Consider the following 23,658-nt stretch of genomic DNA (forward strand, 5'->3'; position numbering starts at 1 on the left):
ACTACAGGTGGCAACACAGTATTCTGGGTACAGAGAGTACCAGCCTCTTGGACTTGGAAACTTTCTTTTGCTTCATTTGGGAGAGCTTCTTCTCAGTACATCCAGATAATTTTAGTAGGGTAGGATAGAATAAGAGCTGGAACCTCCAGTAGAAAAATCTCATTGCCATAGCCACCAAAAGATATGACAACACTAAGCCCTTGTACACACGGTCGGAGATTCCGTTGGGAATGTGTCCGATTGGAGCGTTTTGTCGGATATTCCGACTGTGTGTGGTATGCATCGGACTGTTTCCGTCGGAATATCCGTTGGACCAAATTTTCCAACTTGCCGGGAATATTTTCCGACAAACTGCTCCAATCGGACATACTCCGATCATGTGTAGAGAATTCCAAACGGACAAAGTGCCACGCATGCTCAGATCAAATTCCTACATCAAAGCTATTGGCTACTAGCCTGAACGTAGTCCCATCGCAACGAAATTACGTAATCACGTTCGGAAAGATCGGATTTTCTGACAACTTTGTCCGACCGCATGTATGGAACAGTTTCGGACAAGATCCGTTGGACAAAATCCGACGGATTTGGTTGTCGGAATGTCCGACCGTGTGTACAAGGGCTAAAAGTGATAGTGGACAGATTACTGGGAGGGGCTGGAGAAAACCCGGCTGTTATGGTGTACGTTGGCACCAATGACAAAGTCTGAGGAAGGAAGTTTTCTCAGAAATACTAACAGCACATCAAGCCACACCAGAAAGGCAGACAGAGATTAGGAATGTTAACAAGTGGCTGAGGAGCTGGTGTAGAAAGGAGGTATTTGGGTTACTGGAGAACTGGGCTGACTTCTCAGTCGGTTACCAACTCTATAGAAGGGACAGACTGCACCTAAATGAGGAGGGTGCAGATCTGCTGGGAATGAAGATGGCTGGAAAGTTAGAGGGGTTTTTAAACTAGGTGATGGGGGGAGGGTCCAGAGGAAGAGATAGTCAGCGTGGAACAAATTCCAGAGGGTAGTATCAGGGGCATTAGTGGTAGGTTGACTAAAGCACCTCAACTTGAGGTAAGTACAGTAACAAGTCCTATTTGCAACCTTAGAACACCCAATAAGGAGATACTATGCTAAACTAAGTGGCATGTTCACCAATGCCAGGAGTCTGATGGGGCAAGATGGGAGAACTAGAGCTACTGTTGTACAAGGAAGATTTCGATTTTGTAGGAATTTCAGAGACTTGCTTCAACAGCTCTCATGATTGACTGGTAACTATTCAAGGGTATTATCTCTATCGCAGAGATAGAGAGGGTAAAAAAGGGGGAGGGGTATGCCTGTATATAAAAAATGATGTACAAGTGAATGTGAGAGATGACATCACTAAGGGAGCTAGGGAGGAGGTGGAATCCTTATAGGTAAAGCTACAAAGGGAGGAAAGTAATAAATACTGGGAGTATGATATAGGCCCCCTAACCAGAGGGAGGAGGCGGAGGAGGACCTCCTCACAATTTGGATTAGCGACAAGGATGGGAAGTGCCATTATAATGGGGGATTTTCATTATCCAGACATAGACTGGGTGGAAGGAACCACGCATTCATCTAAGACTCGCCAGTTCCTAAATGTCTTGCAGAACAATTTCATGGGTCAGATGGTAAATGTACCAACTAGAAACAAAGCATTACTAGACCTACTGATTACCAAAAATACAGACCTGATTACGGATGTGGAAATACGGGACAATTTAGGAAATCACAGGTCAATTCGTTTCAGTATAAATGACACAAATAGGAAACATAAGGGGAATACAAAGACACTGAATTTCAAAAGCGCTAACTTCCCTAAACTACGATCCTTGCTAGAAGATACGAAATGGGATAAATTCTTAGGAACAAAGAACACAGAGGAAAAATGGGTATGCTTTAACAGTATATTAAATAGGGGTATTAGCCAGTGCATCCCAATGGGAAATACATTTAACAGAGCTAATAAAAGTCCTGGGTGGCTTAACTCCAACGTAAGAATGCATATAAAAGCAAAGGAGAAGGCCTTCAAAAAATACAAAGCTGAGGGATCATCATCAGCATTCCAACTTTACAAAGAATGCAATAAAAAATGTAATGAAATAAAAAAAGAGCAATGAAATCAAATCCCAAGAAATTATTTAAGTACATAAATAGTAAGAAAGGGAGGTCAGAGCATATTGGTCCCGTTAAGAATGATGAAGGGAATCTGGTTACTAAGGATGAAGAGATGGCGAAAGTATTGAATATATTCTTCTCCTCAGTCTTCATGAGGGAATCGGGGGGCTTCAGTAATGAAAACAGCAGTGCTTATCCTCATGACATGTCACAGGAAGCACCCTCATGGCTAACAGAGGACAGAATTAGAAATGGACTTGAAAAACTTAACATTAATAAGTCACCAGGACCAGATGGCTTGCACCCAAGGGCCCTTAAGGAACTCAGTCAAGTAATTGCCAGACCATTGTTAGTAATTTTTACAGTCTACTGACTGGAATGGTACCAGCTAATTGGAGAAAAGCCAACGTAGCACCACTATTTAAAAAAGGGCCAAGATACATTCCTGGGAATTACAGACCAATTAGCCTAACATCAATAGTATGCAAGCTCTTGGAGGGGATGATAAGGGACTATATACAAGATTTTAGTAATGACAATGGTATCATTAGCAGTAATCAGCGTGGATTCATGAAGAATCGTTCTTTTCAAACCAATCTATTAACCTTCCATGAGGAGATGAGCTGCCATCTAGATAAAGTAAGGCCTGTAGACGTGGTGTATCTGAATTTTTCAAAAGCATTTGATACACTTCCCCATAAATGTTTACTGTACAAAGTAAGGACCATAGGCTGAGTACATGGATTGAAAACTGTCTACAAGGGCAAGTTCTGAGGGTGGTGATAAATGGTGAATCCTCGGAATGGTGGGTAGTGGGTAGTGGGGTCCCCTAGGGTTCTGTGCTGGGACCAATTTTATTTAATTTATTCATAAACGACCTGGAGGATGGGGTAAACAGCTCAATCTCTGTAATGGCAGACGATACTAAGCCAAGCAGGGCAATAACTTCTCTGCAGGATGTGAAAACCTTGCAAGAAGATCTGAACAAATTAATGGGGTGGGGAACTACATGGCAAATGAGGTTTAATATAGAAAAATGTAAAATAATACATTTGGATGGTAAAAATATGAATGCAATCTACTCACTGGGCGAGAACCTCTGGGGGAATCTAGGATGGAAAAGAACCTGGGGGTCCTAGTAGATGATAGGCTCAGCAACGGGCAAGCTGCTGCAAGCAAAGCAAACAGAATATTGGCATGCATTAAAAAGGGGATTAACTCCAGAGAGAAAATGATAATTCTCCCACTCTACAAGACTCTGGTCCGGCCGCACCTGGAGTATGCTGTCCAGTTCTGGGCACCAGTCCTCAGGAAGGATGTGCTAGAACTGGAGAGAGTCCAGAGAAGCGCAGCAAAACAAATAAAGGGACTGGAGGACATTAGCTATGAGGAAAGGTTGCGAGCACTGAACCTATTCTCTCTGGAGAAGAGATGCTTAAGAGGGGAAATGATTTTAATGTACAAATACTGTACTGATGACCCCACAATAGGGATAAAACTTTTCAGTGAAAGGGAATTTAATAAGACATGCAGCCATTCACTAAAATTAGAAGAAAAGCAGTTTAACCTTAAACTGCATTGAGGATTCTTTACTGTAAGAGCAGTAAGGATGTGGAATTCTGTTCCACAGGCAGTGGTTTCAGTGGGAGCATCGATAATTTCAAAAAACTATTAGATAAGCACTTGAACGACCACAACATACAGGGGTATACAATGTAATACTGACATGGAATCACGTGCATAGGTTGGATTTGGTGAACTATGATTTACCTCATTAGCATTTATCCATAACCAAAATATCAGTACCTGGCAATTAGCTTACAATCCATCATGGAGAATCAGACCTTTTTCTAACCTTTAAAGCAGGTGGCGGAGCTGGGAATTCAAGAGCAGAAATCACCCAGGTTCCCAGTAATCATAACAAGTGAATAGGATGATTCAGCAAGCAGGAGTTACATCAAAATACCTATTTCGGACGTCTTGATTGGTCATGGTGAGGGACGGGTGTGTTTATGTAGAAACATTGCAAATTGTGTAACGTCTTCCCTGCTAAAGGTGAAACTATAAATGTCACAGCGTCAGAACCTGCTTTAAAAGCTATGGGAAAATAAATATTTTGTAGGTGTGCAATTCTTTTGTTATTACATTTGAATTGACAAGTGAAAAAGCAACCAAAGCACAGCCCTTCCGCCTGGTAAAAAGATTATCTTGTCAGTTATAATGGGCAGAAAAAATAAGGATTAATTAATCTGAGCAATTACAATAGAACTTCACCTCTTCCATAATGAGTCATGAGATAATGAGCTTTGTAAAGATCTTTTTCTGACAAACCTTCTTTCTTTATGTGTGAAATATATATTTATGGACAATGTTGCACAATGCAACAGTATTCATTTACTTTTTTTGCAACTTTTGTATTGGGGAATTTTGTAAATGCTACATGATAAATGTTACAAAATAAAACGATTCCAAAATTAGTAACCAGTTACTCTGGTTGAAAAAAAGACACATCAAGTTCAACCCATAGAGAAAAAGAAAACCACACACACAAATAGAAAACCTCCATATACACAATCCGATACCCACAATTAAAGGATATGTAAAGGTTTGTTTAAAAACAAAGCAAACAAAAAAACAAATGTCATACTTGCCTTCTCTGTGCAGTTGGTTTTGCACAGAGTGGCCATGATCCTCCTTATCTGGGGTCCCTCAGTGGCGCTCCTGGCTCCTCCTCTTCTCGAGTGCCCCGTTGTATAGACGCTCTCCCTTGGGGCACTTTATTGACAGCAGCGGGAGCCAATGGCTGCGTTGCTATCAATCTATCCAATCAGGACCCGAGACACCCACTGGAGCTGGTGTGCTCATCCCCGTTGCTTAAAAGACCGGGTTCAGGTAAGTAAAAGGGGGGCTCTGGGGGCAGCTGCATCACAGGAGGTTTTTCACCCTAATGCATAGAATTACAACCCCTTTAATCCAGAGGAAGGTAAAAAAAAACAAAAAACAATAAAGAATGATCTAATTTGCTCCAGTAGGGGGAAAAAATACTTTCTGATTCCCCAAGAGGCAAATGGATATTCTCTGGATATTCTATACCTATACAGTAAATATTAGTAACCAGTTATATTTTGTGCATTCAAGAAAGAATTAAGGCATTTCTTAGAACAATTTACTGAGCTGGTCAGAACCACATGTTGAGGGAGTCTATCCCACATTTCCACAGCTCTTACTGTGAAGAAGCCTTTCTGTATTTGGAGGGTAAATCTCTTTTCCTCCAGACCTAAAGTGTGCCCCCTTGTCTTCTGTGATGACCTATAGTGACCACTTATGTGTTTATACATGTTGCATATAGCCACAATTTATTGTGTTCGTGTGTATGTGTTTATTAATATATACCTATAATACTGCATGGGGTGCCATTGAGTCATGGTCATTCAGGCATTACATTTGCAATGTGGATTTAGGATGGACAGAAGGGAAATTGAAGACAAAAAATACCTCTATGAAAACCGATTGGTAGATTTCCTTTCCAGTATTCTAACTAAATACCACAGGGGCTAGTGCAAAACCTCTAAGCCCTTGTACAAAAAATCCGATCGTACGTAACGTGATGATGTTATTTAGTTATGACGGGACTATGTTCAGGCTAGTAGCCAATAGCTTTGGTCTAGGAATTTGATCTGAGCATGTGTGGCACTTTGTCCGATCGGAATTCTCTACACACAATCGGACAAAGTCCGATCGGATTATGTTGTCGGAAAGTTTTACAGCCGAGCTCTAAAACTTTGTCCGTTGGATATTCTGTCGGAAACAGTCCGATGGAGCCCAAACCAGTCGGATTATCCGACAACACTGTCCGATCGGACATTTTCCTTCGGAATGTCCGACCGTGTGTACAAGGGCTAAGTGTTTTTTGTTTGGTTGTAAAGTGTTAAAAGATTTTCACGTTTCATAGAGTTTGTGTGTTTGTTTGTTTTCTGTGAGACTGCCTCCTTTCTATTAACTTAAAATGTATTTATTAATATAGACTTCAATGAAAAAATAAAAATGAATAGATCTGTAAAATTTAAAAAAGCAGCATTTGCTCCAATGGTCTCATTCAATCTGGGGCTGTCGGTTGTAGTAGATGCTTTCTGCCACTAGAAGTCTCCAGTTTTCTGAGATGGAATGACATACAGCATCATTCAACCCACTTCCTCTCCATGTGGTACTGCATACAATAGAAGTCAATGCGGAACTAATTATCTTCGTTTCCATTGACTTCTATGGGGAAACTCACTTTGATATAAGAGTGCTTTGGATTACAAACATTCTCCTGGAACTAATTATGCTCGTGATCCAAGGTTCCGCTATATATATATATATATATATATATATATATATATATATATATATATATATATATATATATACATATATATATATATTTAGCACTAACCCTCGAAGGAGCCGCTGGTTTTATTGGGCTTACTGTTACCTTCTCGTCTGCTTCTCCGTCTAGGGATTCCCGTGGTAGATGGCCAAAAGAAATGTGGAAACTGACACGGAATCTTCTTTTGGGTTATTTATTTGAAACAGAAACAGAGTCTTTCAATGAAGGGTAGAGGGTTAAGAGTAAGTTCAGGTACTTTAGACTGCAAAAAATAAAGGAAGTCCTCAAGGAAAATCCAGAGAATAGCAACCATTTCACAACTGGATTTTACAACCCCCCCGGATAGACCTCCTCTCACTAGGCCTAGCAGCCGGTAGGGTGTTCAGTAAAGTCTCTGTCACAGACTTGTGATGTTTGACAAAGTCTCTGCCACAGACTTGTACGTTACTGAGGGACATAGACAAATTTAAAGAGCTATCATACGGTACCAGTATCTCTCAGCCGATCCGGCGATACCGTATGAGTGTTGATCCAGGTTGCGTCCTTCAACTAAGCCTCCAGGCTCCTTCAGAGAAGCCAGCCTTGCGCATGGCCTTCTCCTGAAGAGTCCTCCCCTGGGGTTCTTCAGTTGCTGGGCCTCTCCCTTCAGATGAGATGGCACCAGACCACCTTTGGATCAATAGGCCCCAAAATCCACTCGGGCCTGTCCAGTGATGTAAGTAACTGAGTTAAAATAAACGGAGTTACATAACGCAGTTAGTTTAGAGGGTAACAAGTAATCTTCCCCTGATTACTCTTTCCCTCATGGTAACTCGGTTCCCATTACATGGGCAGAGTTACCTCAATTACATCTATCGCCCGGGAGGCCCGCCGTGGCTGCGCTGCTTGGCCGTTCGTTCCTCCGCGGGGAGGGGGGCTTTTGCCCGCTGAGCTGAGAAGAGGCTGAGACTCAGAGAGACTGTCTGGACCGCCCCATCCCGCTCCGCCAATCCAGAGAGAGAATGTAGGGAGGTGGGGCGGACACTGAAAAATGAAGTCAGCTGACCAGCTGACACCAATCGAGTGAAGGAGAGGTTCTCTCTCTCTCCCTATGAGGAAAGGCTTCCCTGCAAGCATTCAATTAAGTGACTGATGATTCAAATTGCAGTGCAATCGATCCATCCCAAGTCCTCCACCACCTCTGCTTCTTACTGATCCCATCCCTACCCACCCACCATCACTTCTACAACAGAAGTGATGGGGGGATAGGGTAGGAATGAGATCAGTGGTGGTGGGGGATGGGATCAGTAAGAGGCCGAGGTGGGGGTGGTGGGAGAGGATGGCTGCACCACCACCGCTGCCACCCCCCCAAGTACCACCGCTGCCTGCCACCCCCCCAAGTACACCACTGCTGCCACCCCCCCAAAGAACCACGCTGCCTGCCACCCCCCCCCAATTACACCACCACTGCCACCCCCCAAGTATACCACCACCACTGCCACCCCCCAAGTACACCACCACCACTGCCACCCCCTCAAGTACCACCGCTGCCACCCCCTCAAGTACCACTGCTGCCACCCCCCTCAACAAATGTTCTAAAATACTGTATATAGTGTTTTTATTCTTCAATCAGTTAATATAAACATCTTTGATATTAAAGATGTTATAGAACATAATTGCTTTATAGAATATTTTAAAAAAAAGTCATAGTTACTTTGCTGAGTACTAATTACTTTCCCAATGTAGTAATTGAGTTACTAATGCAATTACTTTTTGGGAGAAGTAATTTGTAACTTAACGATGAGAGTAACGAGTAAGATGACCAACACTGGGCCTGTCCCTGCAGTTGCACTGCCTCAGGCCAGCCAGCCCGAGACTCTAAATGCATGGTTACACACCCCAGGCCAGGAGGGCCATGGGGCTGGGTCAGGAGGACCACCAGAACCGAACAGACAGAAAATAATCTCCGGAACCTTGAAGCACGTGATGTCCGTACCTTAAATACAACCTCCCAGAATACACAGCGGGAGAGCACTCCCACTGGGCTGGTTCCAAGAAAACAGTGGCATTCAATACACCCAGCTAAACTGTGTTCTTACTCTTGCCAGTGGTGACAGCGACACCTGCGGTCAAGGAGAACCCAGTGCAACCCATCTGGACTGGTACTGAAACCAGAAATGTAGAAAATTAGCCCCAAAACCCAACTGTGGTTTCAGGAAAATTAACTTTGAAAAAAAACATAGCGCCTGCTCGTCAGGAGCCAACTATATATATATATATATATATATATATATATATATGTATATATTACAGTAATACCTCAGATTGCGAGTAGCGTGGTTAACGAGCATTTCACAATACAAGCTATTATTATTTTTAATCCTGACTCGGTTTGCGAGTGTTGTTTTGCAACACGAGCAGGATCCAAGCATCTGCAGTATGCAGTACCACATTTGGCCAGAGGTGTGGGGGCACCGGTGACACTCAGAGCAGTTCGGATGCACTTGGTATCAATGTGGAACTAATTATCTTCGTTTCCATTGACTTCTATGGGGAAACTCGCTTTGGTATGGAACGGATTATGCTCGTAATCCAAGGTTCCACTGTACATAAAATACAAAAAAATAAGGCGGCACTCATGAGGCTTGAAAGGTAAACACTCAGTGATAACGTTTATTTTAATGTTTTTAAGAGGCACAAGCTCATCTTCCCAACCCCTTGCTGCCACATATATATGTGTGCCTTACAGGGTTGGCAAGAGGTGAAAATAGCCAGCAGGAACAAATTCTATACTAACATGCTTCATGCTAGACACAGTGCCTTCCCTGAGAAAGCACTGTGCCTAGCAATGTTAGAATAGAGCTTGTTTCTGCTGGCTATTTTAACAAAGGAAGAGTATTATGTTGCATCTTAATTTTCGACATTCCTGTTTGCAATAGTACTGTTCACTCTACACTTTCTTTGCATGTGAACAGTTTACAGAGGATGGGTTGAAAACTTGAACTAGCTGACTATATAAAGGTAAGATTGCCAGAGGCTGACAATAGAGTTATTGGCCTTTTCAAAAGTGGCAGTCTAAACAATGTAATTGAATGGACCAGAATGGGGAACACCTTAATATTCCACTTACAACGTGGGCCATCATAGATTAAAAAAAAGGGTTGCTCCTAAGAACAGCAATTCTTTATGCATAAATTCTATTTACTCATCAACCATAAAGCAACAGACAGATCCTGACTGGTGTCACATACACAACTGTGGTTTACAATGACTGGTATCAAAATGATATAGGCTACTGTACTCATGACTTAGAAATTTAGAAAGGAGTGCGGCAAGGATGTATGTTGTCACCCTACTTATTTAACTTATATGCAGATTACGCTATGCGAAATGCCAAAATCGACGAATCACAAGCCGGAATTAAGATCATCGGGAGAAATATAAACAACCTGAGATATGCAGACGATACCACACTAATAGCAGCAGAAGAAGAACTAAAGAGTTGCTCAATAAAGGTGAAAGAGGAGAGCACAAAAGGTGACCTGAAATTGAACATTAAGAAAACTAGGAACATGGCAGCCGATCTCATCACTCCTTGGCAAATAGAAGGAGAAGAAACAGTGACAGATTTTATCTTCCTAGGCTCCAAGATCACAGCAGACGATTACTGTAGCCATGAAAGTAAGAGACGTTTGCTTCTTGGAAGGATAGCAATGGCAAAGCTAAATACATTGTAAAAAGCAGAGACATCACCCTACCAACAAAGTGCCGTATAGTCAAAGCAATGGTATTCCCAGTAGTAACATATGGCTGTGAAAGTCGGACCATAAGGAAGGCTGAACGCCATCTGATTTAAAATATAAAATACATTAGACAAATCCAAAAGTCTGCAAGTTTGAATATTTGGCTGCAACCCTACATCAAAAAAATATGTAAACAACATTTGCTAAGTTTAAAAATTGGAAACAACAAAAAAAAACAGGAAACTAATAAATCAAGAATTGTTTATAAACTATTTACATCCCAATCCACATTTAATCCATGTGGAATATAACTTTTGAGAATATTGATCCATTTGGTTTCCATTCTACATAATTCCCTAACCTTATAACTCCCCCTCCAATGGGAAACAAGATGGTCTATCCCTATTAAGAGTACCAGAAGGATCTCTGTTGTGTACAAGATCATAATGTTGGGAAACATTATGATTTTGATATCTTTACGGATATTAGCAATATGCTCATTCAGTCTAACACTCAATGCACGGGTAGTCCGTCCCACATATTGCAACCCACATGGGCACTGGAGCAGGTAAACCACATGCGGGGTGCAACATGTAATGAATGGCTTAACCATACAATTTCTTAAAGTGATGATAGATGAGAAGTCACAGGTTTTTCAGCCAAAAACACATCTCTATCCATATTTCTGACCACATCAAGTGTTGAATCCAAAGAGGAGGGATCATATCCCTTCTCCTTGAATCTTTGAATCATAACCTGAGATTGGGCATTAAAGTCACTGGTGGTGGCAGCTATCTTTAGAGATGTTTGCATTATGATCAATATTTTTGAAAAAGGTGGATGTACTGAGATTCCCTTCTTCCACCCTAATAGTGAGATCCAAAAAATGTATGTCCCTCTGACTCATCTCATAGTTGAGCTTTATCCCTCTATCATTCAAATCTAAGGTTGTCAAAAATTGAGTCAAGGAGGCGGAGTTACCTTTCCATAGAGATGAGTCAGAGGGAAATCCATTTTTTGGATCTCACTATTAGGGTGGAAGAAGGGAATCTCAGTACATCCACCTTTTTCAAAAGTACTGATCATAATGCATACATCTGTAAATATAGCTGCCAGCACCAGCCATGGCTGAACGGCGTCCCTAAAGGACAACTTCTCTGCATTAGACGGAATTGTTCCAATATTGTTGATTTTGACACCCAATCTCAGGTTCTGATTCAAATATTCAAGGAGAAGGGTTATGATCCCTCCTCTTTGGATTAGACACTTGATGTGGTCAGAATTATGGATAGACATGCATTGGCATATTTTACAGAACGATAGAGTTTTGGGCCCTCTTCCCCCCCCCCCCCCAACCTCAATTCGCCTTTAGGGGTGTTCCCTCTTTAAAAAACAAGGTTACAGTCAGTATTATAGACCCCCTGTGGAAAATGTCAGGTCTGTAGCCTTAACAAATGTAGGACTAGGAAAATCTGTGACTTCTCGTCTAGCATCACTTGGAAAAATTATACATTTAAAGGGGTTGAAAACCCTTCGCATTAAGGTGAAAAAACTTCTGGCAGTGACCGGCCCCCCAGCCCCCCCGTGTTACTTACCTGAGCACCTTCATCCCCTCGGTGGAGAGGTGCTCTCCCTCTCTGCATGGGGTCCTGGCTTTTGAATGGATAGATTGTTAGCGAAGCCATTGGCTCCCGTTGCTGTCAATCAAATCCAATGACATGGACCCCGGGGTCGGGGCTGAGTCTGGCATTCGCATCTATGGACGCAAATGCTGGACTTGGGAGCGTGCCCAAATGGTAACCCCCGGGAGAACGCTTCTCCTAAGGGGTTATTGGATGCAAGGAGGAGCTGTGAGAGCTGCCGAGGGACCCCAGAAGGGGATAATCAAGGCCAATCTGTGCAAATCGAGCTGCACAATGGATGTAAGTATGACATGTTTGTTATTTTTTTTAAATAAAACAAAAAGCCTTACAATCACTTTAAGCCGTTCATTACATGTTGCCCCACGCATGTGGTTTACCTGCTCCAGTGCCCGTGCGGGTTGCAATATGTGGGACGTTGAGTGTTAGACTGAATGAGCATATTGCTAATATCCATAAAGAATATCAAAATCATAATGTTTCCCGGGGATAGACCATCTAGTTCCCCATTGGAGGGGAAGCTGTAAGGTTAGGGAATTATCAAGGATGGAAACCAAATGGATCTATATTCTCAAAAGTTATATTCCACATGGACTAAATGTGGATTGGGATGTAAATAGTTTTATAGACAATTCTTGATTTTATTGGTTTTATGTTTTTCTATTTTTTGTTTCCAATTTTGTAAACTTAGCAAATGTTGTTTACAATTTTTTAGACCTAGGGTTGCAGCCAAATATTCATACTTGCAGTCTTTTGGATTTGTCTAATGTACTTTATGTTTTAAATCAGATGGGAGGTATAGGTATTGGCATCTGATGTGGCAGTGCCTTTTTTTTCTCCCCACTTGGACTCTCGTTTAATTTGGGGTAGGTTTGCTGTTGCTCACGTTTCTATCTGTCTTTAGAATTAGAATGAGACATGACCTTTTTTTATAATATGAGAGTGAGGCTTGGTCGCCGTCCTCCTTCTTTTCATTCAGGCTGCAAAGATGAAAGCGAGGTTTGAATCACCTAGCTCTCTCCTTTTGGTGACAAAACCGGTCGGACAGAGCTGTTAGTTCCTGCTATCGTGTATTTCCTAGCTTGTCCAGATGTTCTGTGGTGGCCGCCTTTATTTTATATCACGCTTTTTCAACTTGAAAATTTGTAATTGCAATACTTTAATAAATTCAATCTCTAAGAGGTTTTACACTATCTAGCTTTTTTATATTTCTTTTGGGATCCGGCCATTGGTCATTGTGTAAGAGGAGTCCTTTGGGTACATCTGAACTGATCCTGATGTGATTGCTTCCGTGCCCTGTGTCAGTGATCTCTACTGGGATTATTACATCAAGCCTGTTTGACCCTTCATAATAAAGGGTTCAGGCTCTCTTGTAAGAGTCCAACTTAATGTGGTGGTGGCGTACTCACATGGTGAAGGGATTTGGTTACAGTTATATCCACATTTGAACCATGTATTTTGATGAACACGGTCCATTTGAGAGACTGTTTTTTGGACTATATTTGTTATCAATTTTTTAGCACAACACTTTTTGAATCCATTATGTTTTAATTGTCTTAGATCCCCTCACCGCCTGAAGATGCGGAGTGTTCCAGCAAAATGCATTGAGATTGCCAACCCATGGAGGACACCTCATCTTCATATTGAATCAACTATCGATGTGACTTGTGAATGCAATAGGGTTTGGTGTCTAGTCCTATGGGAGGTATCTCAGGGAGACTTCTATGTTTACTAGTGTATATACCTGTACATTATATTTTAAATCCTTTTGTGATTTTATCTTAATATTTGTTTGAATAAAAATGGAATAACTTTTATATTGCTGTCTTTGACTGGCACCTTAAAAGTCCAACTTGTTTTCTGTTTACCCTTTATTCCCTGTAGACATGCTGATAGCTCTGCCTAGTGGTATTGGACCTGGAACTATGTAGACACCAATAGGGTAAAGGTTAATTGGCAAGAGCTCAAGGAACCCCCACCCACCCCACGAAAAATTAAAAGTCAACAGCTACAAATACTGCAGCTTCTGGCTTTTAATATATGGACACTTACTTGACCAAGCAGCCCATAATGTCAGCGCCCCAGCCAATCTTTGGATCAGCTGTCGGGTGCAGCCACCACCATTGTCAGTAAGGGAATCCTGCAGTGATTGCCGGTCCCCTACTGTGCATGCGTGAAATGTGCTGCACTTTCTAATTGACCCAATGGAGGAAGGAGGAGGGGGGCCGAGCTTCACCATGGCGCCATCTCCAGAAGCAGGCAAGGGGATCTGTCAAAAAGTGGAAAGTTCCACTTTTTTAACTCAGGTTGAGAATAGCTTTTTTTTTCTTTTTTTTTAACAATTTCAAATATATTTTAAAAATACAGCACTTTGCATAGCAATCTACACAGAGGAAAATCTACATAATTGCAGTTGATTACAGTTCACAGAAATTGGCATCGGTACAGTAGAAAATAGTGACCAACAACAAACATGTAACAACCAGGTAAAACTGTAAAGTACTTATTTAGCCAAAACCTTTGAATTTTTCTGTCTAAAGTAGGAATGGTTTAGAAACCCCTGTCAGGTTATTATCTGTTTCACTAATTAGATGACTCATTCTCTTTATTTGCCCTGGCAGCCAGTGGCACTGGGATAAGAAATTATGGCAAATCCAATATATATTTTATAGTTGTTACTGGAACAAGTGGTAAAGGGAAATTTCCCGATGGGAATTCCTGTTACGATGACAACTATCTAAGAGGGGAACTCCCTTCACGCACCTCCTATTGGGTCTCTAGGGCAGGAATTAAAGAAAAATCTTCCCATTGGGTCACAGAAAGAGAAAAAAAAACTGATGGGAAATTTAAAAATTTTACCTACTCTGCTGTATCCAAAACTGAAAAAGTTAACTGTATCTGCACTTTAAAATCATATGATAAAACCTGAAATGCTCTTTAAAAACAAAAATAGTTGCATGGGAGACATAAAATAGTTATTCCAGTAGTGGCTCCAAACTTTCTTCTACAATGGAAATTGAGCCCCTTGATCTTTGAGCATTGATGCATTTTACATACAGACCTTCTATATTTTGGCCACAAGGTGGCAGTAAATGATTAGACACATTTTTCTAATTGATCAAACAATTGAAAAATATGCTGCAAAAAAGCAATGTTCTTATTGTGGAAATGAAAAGTGTTCTTATTGCGGAAATGAAAAGCTTAAGATGTTTGATATTGTGCAGAGTGGTGAAATTATCTCTCCAAATGTTTTGTAACAGCTGTAATAAATTCCCGAGAGCTGGAAACATTAGCGGTAGAATTAGGACATTGGTATGAGCTTAGAATAATAACTAGGCCCTTGAAATTTTTCTTTTTCTCTGTATTTAATGCTTATATCCTAAAATGCAAGGCTGTGTATTGTGTAATAATAATAATAATGATAACAATAATAATATATATTGATAATATGTAATAATAGTAATAAAAATAAACATTTGACTCAGGGTGCTCCCATGACACAGAATTCCCAGAATACTAAGGAGCATATGTATATATAAGTATATGTATATGTATATGTATATGTTGTGTTAATGTCCCAAGGATTCCTACAGCTGCCATGAATAATTATGGTAAATTGCCTAATATGTTTATTTCCTATGAATGTCAGTTCTTCTAGAGCCATAATGTGGTATTTTCCTGAAATACCTTCATCAGCAAAATACCACATTATGATCACTAGACGGAGCTAGAAATAAATATTAACCAAATTACGGTGATTATTTGTGATTTGTAAATAGAATTTCCAAGATTTTGTGTGTAACAGTAATACATTCCTAAAAGATAGAAACATTGGCAATAGAATGAATGCATTAGTGTCCGCCCTGTACTGTGCTTGCGCAGTACTGAGGACAAGGAGACGCCGAAGGTCTCCGAAGATGAACAGCGCCTGCGCCCTGAGTCCAGGTTTAAGCCCCACCATCCAAGTGGACATAGAGTTAGAATAAAAAATTGTCGCACAAAGCGAGGCCTTGCCCGAAGCCTGGCGAGCGAAGCAAACCCACGAGGGGTTCTGTTACTTAGTGCTACCGTATGTCCACTTGCATGGTGGGGCTTCAACCTGGAATCGGGGCAGAAGGGACTAGCAAGTGCGCAGGCACCATTCATCTTCGGAGACCTTCGGAGTCTCCTTGTCCTCTGTACTGCGCAAGCGCTGCACTCCTGCTTCCCTGCTGTGTCCCTGGCTTGGCACTCCAGATACTCTTCAAGCGTCACCCCACTGGCTGGGTCCCTGGCTTGGCACCTGCTGAAGGGTCCCGATTCTTCACAATCCCCGGTTGGTGAGAATACTGCTCCGGTACTTGCTTCAGCTACTCACTGTGGCCCCTGGTAACAAGGTGGATGGTCCCCTAGTGGTGACAGCTCCCCCTCTGACCATGACAGGATCTCCGGCCGGCAGAACTGTCACTTCTGGTTGGACTGCAAGCCGCAATCCCAACCAAGGTTGCCAACCTCCGCAGCATTTTTTACTGACAAAACATGGAAAATTTACTACCAGTGCAAATTTGTTCTGGCAATCTTAGAAATTACAGAACTCCTATTGAAAACGAACACAGTGAATATTTAAACAGTATAAACATGATATGGAAACACTGATAATACCTATAACAAAGTAATTTGTTTGATTTACACTTAAAAAGTAAACACAGCATGAAATTATCAGCTCCTGATATTTACTGGCAGTTGTAAAAAAATCACAAATTTTTACAAACGGTTAGTAAGTTTACTGGCGGTTGGCAACTCTGATCCCAACCCTAAGCTGCTCTCTTGCTTCTGGATAGGCCCTCAGACAGCTGTGCCCGGGATAGGCCCAAACTCCAGCCTAGCAGCCCGGGTAGCGCAACACACGTCCACCCAGATAGCCGTCCAGGTGGCACAGAACCCCGATCACCTGATTCCACCCAAATATATAGGCTCTCCCAGTAGGCCAAGGGATCTAAGAAAACCACTGCCCATTGGCTGAGACACCCCATATACTCCCAATCTGTCCTTGCTTTGCCCCTGCCCTATCTAATGCCACGGGGTACCCAGCCACCCAGAAGCGTTATAAAGAAGTGCAATAACTCCAGACCTAGGGCAAACTCAACTGGTCCCTAACAATTGGCCAAGGTAAATACACTCGGCCGGTAAATTTAGGAGCAACCCTGCCTAGACATACGGGTGCTACATGGCATATTTACGTGACTACACAAAGCCCAAAAAAAATGTATTTGCCCTGACCATATGAAATAACATATATACAACACCACTACATCCACTTTAAATTGCTCTTATAGTAGACTCGCTTATGTGGCGTCTCTCAAGCTTTTCTTTTATTTGACAGGTCGGCAAAGACCTTTTCCTAAAATCTCAGCAGCTCCTAAGCTGTAAGAGTAATGGGGGCCCCACCATGGATGTCAGTTTCAGGGCATTCCCGTGTCCACCTGGGAACTCTTGTTTACTTAGCAGTGTTTTCAGAGCAAGCACTGTGACAGAGAATGGTCTATGATACAGGTGGGTGTCTTCACATGAATGATCAGCTTCTTCATCCAGCCACGGAGTCCTGCATATGGCATAATAGGCCCAATTCAGCCCTTGTTATGGGGCAGGCAGATGCCTGAGCTTGTAGGGAATTGATTGACTCGTGTGTTAGCACAGCTTACACCTTCCTTTGTCTCCGGCGTGTAAGAGAGGCACCTATACAGAGGCTCCAAAGCTTTGAGGGATCTGTAGTCGGTGCACCTGAAAAAGACAAAGCTTAGAATAGGCATTCTTAGGCTGGGAAAATTGCTATCAATAGTACTGAAGCCTTTTTCTCGCTTTTATTTAACTTTTTTATTTGACTTTATTAACCACTTCAGCCCCGGTAGATTTGGCCCTTTAATGACAAGGCCATTTTTTGCGATTTGCCGCTGCGTCATTTTTGACTGACAATTGAGCGGTCGCTGTACAAAATAAAATTGACGTCCTTTTTTTCCCACAAATAGAGCTTTCTTTTGGTGGTATTTGACCACCTCTGAAATTTTTATTTTTTGTGCTATAAACAAAAAAAGAGTGCCAATTTTTAAAAAAATTATTATTTTTTAAACTTTTTGCTATAATAAATATCCCCAATTAAAAAAAATAAAATATTTCTTAGTTAAGGCTGATATGTATTCTTCTACATATTTTTGGGAAAAACTTGCAATGAGCCTATATTGATTGGTATGCATAAAAGTTATAGCATCTACAAGATAGGGGATATACTGTATTTATGGCATTTTTATTATTATTTTTTTTTTTTTACTAGTAATGGCGGTGATTTGTGATTTTTATCGGGATTGCGGCAGACAGATCAGACACTTTTGACACTTTTTTGGGACTATTGACATTTATGTAGTAATCAGAGCTAACAAAAGCCACTGATTACTGTATAAATGTCATTGGCAGGGAAGGAGTTAACACTAGGGGATGATCAAGGGGTTAAATGTGTGTCCTAGGGAGTGTTTCTAACTGTGGGGGGATGAGTGCTGCCAGCATTCCTGCCTGAGGGAGGAGACCGATCGTTGTTCATACTTAGTATGACCAACAGATATGGCTCCTCTCACCTGACAGACACGTAGATCTGTCTGTTTACATTGACAAACCTCCGTTCTGCCTCTCTCAGGAGCAATCGCGGGTGCCCGACGATCACTGTGGCCACCGGGCATGCGCATCTGCTCCGTCGTCGTGCCTTCTAGTGGTCTTAAAGTGGCTGACGTACAGCTACGACGGCTCGCCAAGGGGAGCCAACCTGCCACAGTATAATGATGACGGCTGGTCGGGAAGCAGTTAATACATTACATTTTTTTCACTCACATTATTGAGTGACATCTTTTTGCTAACATACAGTATCTCACAAAAGTGAGTACACCCCTCACATTTTTGTAAATATTTTATTATATCTTTTCCTTTGACAACACTGAAGAAATGACACTTTGCTACAATGTAAAGTAGTGAGTGTACAGCTTGTATAACAGTGTAAATTTGCTGTCCCCTCAAAATAACTCAACACACAGCCATTAATGTCTAAACCGCTGGCAACAAAAGTGAGTACACCCCTAAGTGGAAATGTCCAAATTGGGCCCAATTAGCCATTTTCCTCCCCGGTGTCATGTGACTCGTTAGCATTACATGGTCTCAGGTATGAATGGGGAGCAGGTATGTTAAATTTGGTGTTATCGCTCTCACTCTCTCATACTGGTCACGTGAAGTTGAACATGGCACCTCATGGCAAAGAACTCTCTGAGGATCTGAAAAAAAGAATTGTTGTTCTACATAAAGATGGCCTAGGCCAGTGATGGTGAACCTTGGCACCCCAGATGTTTTGGAACTACATTTCCCATGAGGCTCGTGCACTCTACAGTGTAGTTGAGCATCATGGGAAATGTAGTTCCAAAACATCTGGGGTGCCAAGGTTTGCCATCACTGGTCTAGGCTATAAGAAGATTTCCAAGACACTGAAATTGAGCTACAGCATGGAGCTCAAGACCATACAGTGGTTTAACAGGACAGGTTCCACTCAGAACAGGCCTCGTCGTGGTCAACTAAAGAAGTTGAGTGCACGTGCTCAGCGTCATATCCAGAGGTTGTCTTTGGGAAATAGACATATGAGTGCTGCCAGCATTGCTGCAGATTTTGAAGGGGTGGGAGGCCAGCCTGTCAGTGCTCAGACCATACGCCGCACACTGCATCAAGTTGGTTTGCATGGGCGTCGTCCCAGAAGGAAGCCTCTTCTAAAGATGATGCACAAGAAAACCCACAGTTTGCTGAAGACAGGCAAACTAAGGACATGGATTACTGGAACCATGTCCTGTGGTCGGATGAGACCAAGAAAAACTTATTTGGTTCAGATGGTGTCAAGTGTGTGTGGCGGCAACCAGGTGAGGAGTACAAAGACAAGTGTCAGGCATGGTGATGGTGATGGAAGTGTCATGGTCTGGGGCTGCATGAGTGCTGCCGGCACTGGGGAGCTACAGTTCATTGAGGGAACCATGAATGCCAACATGTACTGTGGAATACTGAAGCAGAGCATGATCCTCTCCCTTCAGAGACTCGGCCGCAGGGCAGTATTCCAACATGATAACGACCCCAAACACACCTCCAAGATGACCACTGCCTTGCTAAAGAAGCTGAGGGTAAAGGTGATGGACTGGCCAAGCATGTCTCCAGACCTAAACCCTATTGAGCATCTGTGGGGCATCCCCAAACGGAAGGTGGAGGAGCGCAAGGTCTCTAACATCCACCAGCTCTGTGATGTCATAATAGAGGAGTGGAAGAGGACTCCAGTGGTAACCTGTGAAGCTCTGGTGAACTCCATGCCCAAGAGGGTTAAGGCAGTGCTGGAAAATAATGGTGGCCACACAAAATATTGACACTTTGGGCCCAATTTGGACATTTTCACTTAGGGGTGTACTCACTTTTGTTGCCAGCGGTTTAGACATTAATGGCTGTGTTTGAGTTATTTTGAGGGGACAGCAAATTTACTCTGTTATACAAGCTGTACACTCACTACTTTACATTGGAGCAAAGTGTCATTTCTTCAGTGTTGTCACATGAAAAGATAGAACAAAATATTTACAAAATGTGAGGGGTGTACTCAATTATGTGAGATACTGTACATAAACCAACAACATCTAACCACTTTTCCCTATAATATAAAAAATAGGCCAGGTATAGTCCAGGTATACATTATATGTGATGTACAATACCAATTCCAAAAAAGTCGGGACGCTGTGTAAAATATACATAAAAACATAATGCAATGATTTGCAAATCTCATAAACCCATATGTTATTCACAATAGAAAATAGAGAACATATCAAATGTTTGAACTGAGAATATTTACCCTTTTAACCTATTGCCACCCGCGTTATAGCCAAATGAGGGCTACAGTGCAGGCTTACTTTGCCAGGAGGGCATCTATTGACATGCTACCATCGGTATTCAATTTTCCCCACGTAAAAACTTTCTATCGGAAATTCCGAAATTCCGATTGTGTGTATGCAATTCCGACATGCAAAAACTCACGCATGCTCAGATTCATCTACGAGATGGAAGCTATTGGCTACTGGGTATTGAACGTCCTTTTTCTAGTCCCATCTTACGTGTTGTATGTCACCACGTTCTTGACGGTCGGAATTTGGTGTGACCGTGTGTATGCAAGACAGCTTGAGCGAAATCCCGTCGGAATTCCGTTGGGAAAACCATCAGAGTTTTTTCCTACCAAAATACCTATCATGTGTACGCTGCATTAGTCTAATAGTCTTATTTTATCTTTAGATTCTTCAATCATCTCTTCACTATCCTCTAATAAAGGGGTCTCCAAACTTTCTAAACAAAGGGCCTCAGACTTTAGAGGGGCTTGAGTGCGGCCAGTGGGAGTAGAAAGTGCACCAGAATCAGTGCTAGTAGACAATGTCTCAGGCTTGGTGCTCAGTGGGAATAAAAAAAAAATAATGACTTAACGTAATAAAATTACTTACTGTCTGTGGTCAGTAGGAGATGGAATACTGCTCAATCATTGGTGACAGTGGTGTCATAAACAAATCCTCCTCCATAAGTTGTACCTGTTTATCTGCAGTCTTCTCATTTCTACATTTGTTCAAATTCCAGCTTGTTTGGACTGTCAGAAAAAGGGGGATGTAGAGCTGAAATTAAACACTGCAGAGCTCAGTGAGGAGAGCTTTGAGAGCTGATTGGTGGGAAGGGACACACCCCCCTTCATACAGTGAACAGGAACAGAGCTGAGGCTGTCAATCACAGGCTGTGTGTTGGAGCTACCTCCCCTGTCATCTTTTTTCTCTTGGTGTCAGGAAAACTTGTCAGAAATTACTCATGCTGATAGCAGAGGAAAGGGTCAGCAGACAAATGTTACACTTATGTACACACGACCAGACTTTCTGGTAGACTAGGTCCAATGGAATCAGTCCGTCGGACATTCCGATCATGTGCGGGCTAATCCGATCGTTTTTCATTTAAAAAATCAGACGGACCTAGAAATAGAACATGTTTCAAATCTGTCCAACGGACTCAATTCCTATCGGGAAAACCGTTTGTCTGTATACTAGTCCGACTAACCAAATACGACGCAAGGGAAGCTATTGGCTACTGGCTATTGAACTTCCTTTTTTAGTCCTGTCTTATGTCATCACATTCAAAACGAACGGACTTTCGAACGGACTTTAGTCCGTTTGTGTGTGGGCAAGTCCGTTCCTTCGGAAGTCCGTCTGAACTCCGGCGAAAGTTCGTCGGTAAGACCTTCGGACCTAGTCTGCCGGAAAGTCCGGTTGTGTGTATGCGGCATAAGTGCTCTGGACAGAGACAAGAACACACTATAGAGATATGCTTTGTTCATAGTTCATGTCTGAAGTTTACAATCACTTTAAAGAAGAATGATGATTGGTCCTTATTGGTCAGGTGTACAGTATGCGTTCTCAGAAAATAAAAAAAAGGAAAAGCAAACAATGATAATAATGGGCCGGATTCGTAAAAAAACTGGAAAAAAAAAATAATGAAAAAAATAAATAAAGGGAGACACAAACAATGATAATAAAAAAGAACATTATCAGATATCCACACCAATTATTCCTCAATTGTGCTTACCACCTAATTAATATAATATAGATCCTCTATATTAGTGGAGCAGCCACATAATTATCCAATAAATGGAATAAGAAATAATCCAAGGATAGTGGAACATCAATGAGGGTTGAGTGGTGATGTTATGTTCGACATGTTTCGCGTCTCTCAACAAACGCTTCTTCTGGAGCTTAATGCAACTGACTAATAAGATAAAATACAAAATATTATTAAATAATCTAAAAAGATTCATCAGTAAATATGTGATGTGTTACTGTACATATTTACTGATGAATCTTTTTAGATTATTTAATAATATTTTGTATTTTATCTTATTAGTCAGTTACATTAAGCTCCAGAAGAAGTGTTTGAGAGACGCGAAACATGTCGAGCATAACATCACCACTCAACCCTCATTGATGTTCCACTATCCTTGGATTATTTCTTATTCCATTTATTGGATAATTATGTGGCTGCTCCACTAATATAGGGGATCTATATTATATTAATTAAGTGGTAAACACAATTGAGGAATAATTGATATGGATATCTGATGATGTTCTTTTTATGTACTGATTATTGTTTTGTCTTTGTAAAAAAATGTTGTAAATAAAATGATTTTTTAATTATTTAGTTGTTGTAATCCGTGCCTAAAAAGTCCATAGCCCATTTTTTCTTTTTTTTTTTTCTGTAAACTTAAATGTAGGACGTGGCACGTTTGGACTCGCTTTGTATCCACCTGACCACACGGTGTTTTGATACAATTAAATTCATATAATAATGGGCGTGATTCATAAAAGCTGGAAAAAAAAAAAAAAGAAAAAAAAAAAAAAAAGGAGAAGCAAACAATGATAATACAGGCATGCCCCACTTTTAAGTACACAATGGGGTTTATTTGCTAAAGCTGGAAAGTGCAAAATCAGGCTCACTTCTGCATAGAAACGAATGAGCTTCTAACCTTGACTTGTCCAATTAAGCTTTGATAATAAAACCTGTAAGCTCATTGGTTTCTGTGCAGAAGGGAACCTGATTTTGCACTTTCCAGCTTTAGTAAATGAACGCCATTGTGTACTTAAAAGTGGGGTATGCCTGTAATGGGTGTGATTCGTAAAAACGGGAAAAAATAAAAATAAGAAAAATTTTCAAAAAAGAGAAGCAAAAATTAATAATAATGGGCGTGAT

At 41.4% G+C, this 23,658-nt stretch overlaps 1 protein-coding gene across 2 annotated transcripts in view; it reads right to left on the reverse strand.

Annotated features, from left to right (window-relative positions):
* The window catches only part of LOC143927637 (deoxyribonuclease gamma-like), a 63,319-nt gene extending 59,347 nt beyond the window's left edge, over positions 1-3,972 (reverse strand). The window contains exon 1 of one of the 2 annotated variants that reach the window (XM_077451820.1): positions 3,935-3,972. In XM_077451820.1, coding sequence (XP_077307946.1) covers positions 3,935-3,960 — 26 coding nt within the window. In that variant the 5' untranslated portion in view covers positions 3,961-3,972. The remainder of the gene's footprint in view (positions 1-3,934) is intronic. The other variant, XM_077451822.1, reaches the window with a different exon arrangement.
* Between the last annotated feature and the right edge of the window lie 19,686 nt (positions 3,973-23,658).

Source organism: Lithobates pipiens, unplaced genomic scaffold, assembly GCF_037356315.1.
Source record: "Lithobates pipiens isolate NorthernLeopardFrog02 unplaced genomic scaffold, aLitPip1_a1.2 Scaffold_23, whole genome shotgun sequence".
In the NCBI taxonomy this organism is placed as follows: domain Eukaryota; kingdom Metazoa; phylum Chordata; class Amphibia; order Anura; family Ranidae; genus Lithobates; species Lithobates pipiens.